This window comes from Camelina sativa, chromosome 16, assembly GCF_000633955.1.
Source record: "Camelina sativa cultivar DH55 chromosome 16, Cs, whole genome shotgun sequence".
Taxonomy (NCBI): domain Eukaryota; kingdom Viridiplantae; phylum Streptophyta; class Magnoliopsida; order Brassicales; family Brassicaceae; genus Camelina; species Camelina sativa.
In genome coordinates, this window is record NC_025700.1 from 11,226,999 (window position 1) to 11,228,206 (window position 1,208).

Below are 1,208 nucleotides of genomic sequence, written 5' to 3' on the forward strand. Positions count from 1 at the left end.
TGGAGTATTAGTTTGTTAATTTTTTTTAATTAATAGGAGGGATGGTTAGAGTACCAGCTTATTCATAGTTGATGTAACATTTAAACAATGTCCTATCTACAAACACTGCAGTTTTCTGTTTATCAATTTTCAATTTCAGCTTTAACTAGAAAAATAACCCGTTCTCTTTGCTTGTAAAAAAAATGAATGTGGTTTTATTATAATAGCATTACATTTATTCTGTGAAACATTAACATACATTAACATATATTAATAAAAGAAGTTTTTATGAATTCCATTTGATATTGTCTCGACTCCACTCAAATGACAGAGAATCTGGTGAAGGCTGGGGAGAATTATTATATATAGGATTACGTTTATGAGGAGACTCATAATCCTCATAATTCCAAGACCGTTGGATATGTTTTTCCTCGACTTCAATCACATGGCGCTGTTTTGGTGAAGGTGGAGGAGGATTATGTATAGGATCAGGACCACTTGGGATCTTTCTCTCGATTCCAATCGAAGATGGTTCTTCACGAATAGCATCCATCGATGACGTCATTAGGAACAAGATTAGCATTATGATTAATACCGCACCTTCATTCAAAACTTGCATCTTTTTTCTCTTTTTTTCTTTTAAAAAAAAATTGTTGTAATTTTGTTTTAGTTGGTTACTCTCTTAGTTCCTCCTTTTTCCTTTTTATAGTGGATTTTTTTTTTTTTTTTTTTTTTTTTTNTTGCTAACTAAGGGAGCTAGCTAGTCAAATGTATATAATATAGATATATCAATAAGTAAATTAGAAGATGTGTATTCTAGTGGAATATTCCACTAAGGAAATAGCAAAGATATTACTGTACCCAGAAGGAAGAACCAAGTCAACTGAAACTAAAACCAAATTAAATTAAATTAAAGGGAGAGGAGAACTGAAACTAAAGACCAAGTACAACCAAATCCGAACAAGTTGTAGACTTAGTTATCCAAAACAAATACGGAGGAAAAACAATTCAAGAATGGTCAAAATGCATTATTGATTTTATAGATTATTGATTTTATGACCATTCTTGAATTCAACATAAAAACAATTCAAGAATGGTCAAAATGACACCACCATATGAACATAAATATTTTTATAAATGCATTATTGGTCAAAATGAATTCATTTGAATTCAAGAATGGTCAAGAATGGTCAAAACATAAATATTTTATAGATTATTGATTTTATGTG

At 29.9% G+C, this 1,208-nt stretch overlaps 1 protein-coding gene across 1 annotated transcript; it reads right to left on the reverse strand.

Annotated features, from left to right (window-relative positions):
• On the reverse strand, positions 211-633 carry LOC104750350 (CLAVATA3/ESR (CLE)-related protein 18-like). The gene has a single exon (XM_010472136.1). The coding sequence runs from the start codon at positions 596-598 to the stop codon at positions 266-268; it is 333 nt and encodes a 110-aa protein (XP_010470438.1). The 5' UTR covers positions 599-633; the 3' UTR covers positions 211-265.

What these genes read in the sequence shown, in the direction of transcription:
- LOC104750350 (XM_010472136.1), bottom strand. Translation starts at nt 598, where the DNA reads ATGCAAGTTTTGAATGAAGGTGCGGTATTAATCATAATGCTAATCTTG.